Source organism: Triticum dicoccoides, chromosome 4B (genome assembly GCF_002162155.2).
Source record: "Triticum dicoccoides isolate Atlit2015 ecotype Zavitan chromosome 4B, WEW_v2.0, whole genome shotgun sequence".
In the NCBI taxonomy this organism is placed as follows: domain Eukaryota; kingdom Viridiplantae; phylum Streptophyta; class Magnoliopsida; order Poales; family Poaceae; genus Triticum; species Triticum dicoccoides.
The window spans coordinates 179,554,512-179,556,349 of record NC_041387.1 but is presented as its reverse complement, the minus strand read 5'-3'; the positions used below and the strand labels follow the sequence as shown (position 1 = coordinate 179,556,349).

General features: G+C 42.8%; 1 protein-coding gene across 1 annotated transcript in view; it reads right to left on the bottom strand.

The window, feature by feature from the left end:
• Positions 1 to 435: 435 nt before the first annotated feature.
• The window catches only part of LOC119295660, a 10,244-nt gene continuing 8,841 nt past the window's right edge, over positions 436 to 1,838 (bottom strand). Inside the window, exon 3 of the mRNA XM_037574100.1 lies at positions 436 to 1,298. Coding sequence (XP_037429997.1) covers positions 768 to 1,298 — 531 coding nt within the window. The 3' untranslated portion in view covers positions 436 to 767. The remainder of the gene's footprint in view (positions 1,299 to 1,838) is intronic.

The window sequence follows — 1,838 nt, the reverse complement described above, 5'->3', positions numbered from 1 at the left end:
CGCGACACAAGCGCAACAATATACCATTGGGTTTAAAAGGAGTTTTTAAATACACACCATATTGCATTCTTTTCCATTCATAAATCTTCTCTCAAAGTTTCTCAAAAATGAATCTTACAGCACCACACCCTTGAGCCTTGAAATCAAATTATTCAAAGCTCAACATATTGATTGACACACCTGTTACCTCACCCATCAGTTCATCAAAGCGGACAACATTAGTAACCACCCTCGAAACTTCAGAAGAATACACACACTGAAAGTCTGAAACGCGTTAGCACTCAGGTGTGCACCTGAAATTCATACAGATGGGACACCATTCAAACGCATACTTAAAGTATACCTCTGTAAACTAACATAAGACCATTTAGACACTTGACTTAAGTGTCTAAAAGGTTTACATTAGTTTACAGAAGAGGTAGTACTACAAACAGATACGCTACTGCATATGCAAAACATTACCAGTCAGTACTACAAATGCATACGCTACTGCATATGCAGGACATACGAGTTACGAGTTTACTGCCCCTTCTGCATATGCTACCAGTGATTAACCAAACACATAATGGGCATTAGTAACCTTACAGTCAGGCACCACAAGTCTAAGTTTGGCAGGTATCCGGTGCCGTACATTCAATCCTAAACCATAAACCGACAGCCACGGTTAAGCCAATTATTATGCAGAAGTAGATAGCTAGCCTCAGTGCTTACTTTTGACAGTCATTTGCACAAAAGGCATAATGAGACCCTCATATGCTTCTTACGATTCATTTCTCGGTGCGTACTCCAGGGCAATCCTTCACAAAGTGCCCAACCATACCACAGTGGTAACAAGTGCCTTTCTTAGGGCAGTTGATGGTCCAATGTCCTTCTTCATGGCACCGGTAACAACTGCCTGACCGAGGAGTATTGGGGCTGACGGTACATTTAGGTGGCATGGGTGATTTAGTTGGTGTTCCCACTTGAACCATAGCAAACTGTTGGCGCAGCATAACTGGCGATCCCTGAGCGACTGCAGCAATGGGTGTTGGGTGAGCAGGCCACAAGTGGGCTGTGGGTACAACATCACCCTCAACAATTTCAAACGGCCATTCATCATATTCAGGGGGTTGATCAGGATCGAATAGTCTAGTTTCATTGTGGCCTCCCATCATGGCATGCACATTAGCTTCCTTTGCAACTGGATTGTACCCCAAATGTTCACTCTCCCTTGGATTAGTGTATCCAGTGTATCCAGTTAGTGGTGGTTCTTCAGCAGCAACTTCGATTGGCTCGTGGTGAGAGCATGCACCTTGTCCCTGCAGAATGAACAAATTCTGATTACTGATCTAAACCATCTGGATTGCATAGAAACCTAAGTGTAAACTTTGCACTGTGGATTCTACATTATGAGTAGTAATTGATATATTAGTGTTAGGAAGAGTAGTAATTCGTATCACACATATTAAAAGCCATAATCTATTTACACAAACTCCCAACCAAACAAATATACTAAATAGTAAAGGCATTTGGAGGTATAACTTATTCAACTGCTCGTCTTGTCTTATCTAAATGTTGTTAAACAAGAGATAGTAGGACAGCTTAACCAGATAAACTTACACTTAAGTTGATGGAGAAATGAACACATACAAAAGGGCATGAAAAACAAATGGGTTTGATTCTAGTTCAGGCACTGCTGACTGCACTTCCACTCTTCCTCCTCATGTCTCCCTAGATCCGACTCCATGGGTTTTCAAGGCAATTGACAAAATTCAGAGAGCCTTCCTGTGGAAGGGAAGCGATTCGGTGGCTTGGCAGGCAATCTGCAGGCCCCGGCATGTGGTGGTGGGGGAGGGGGG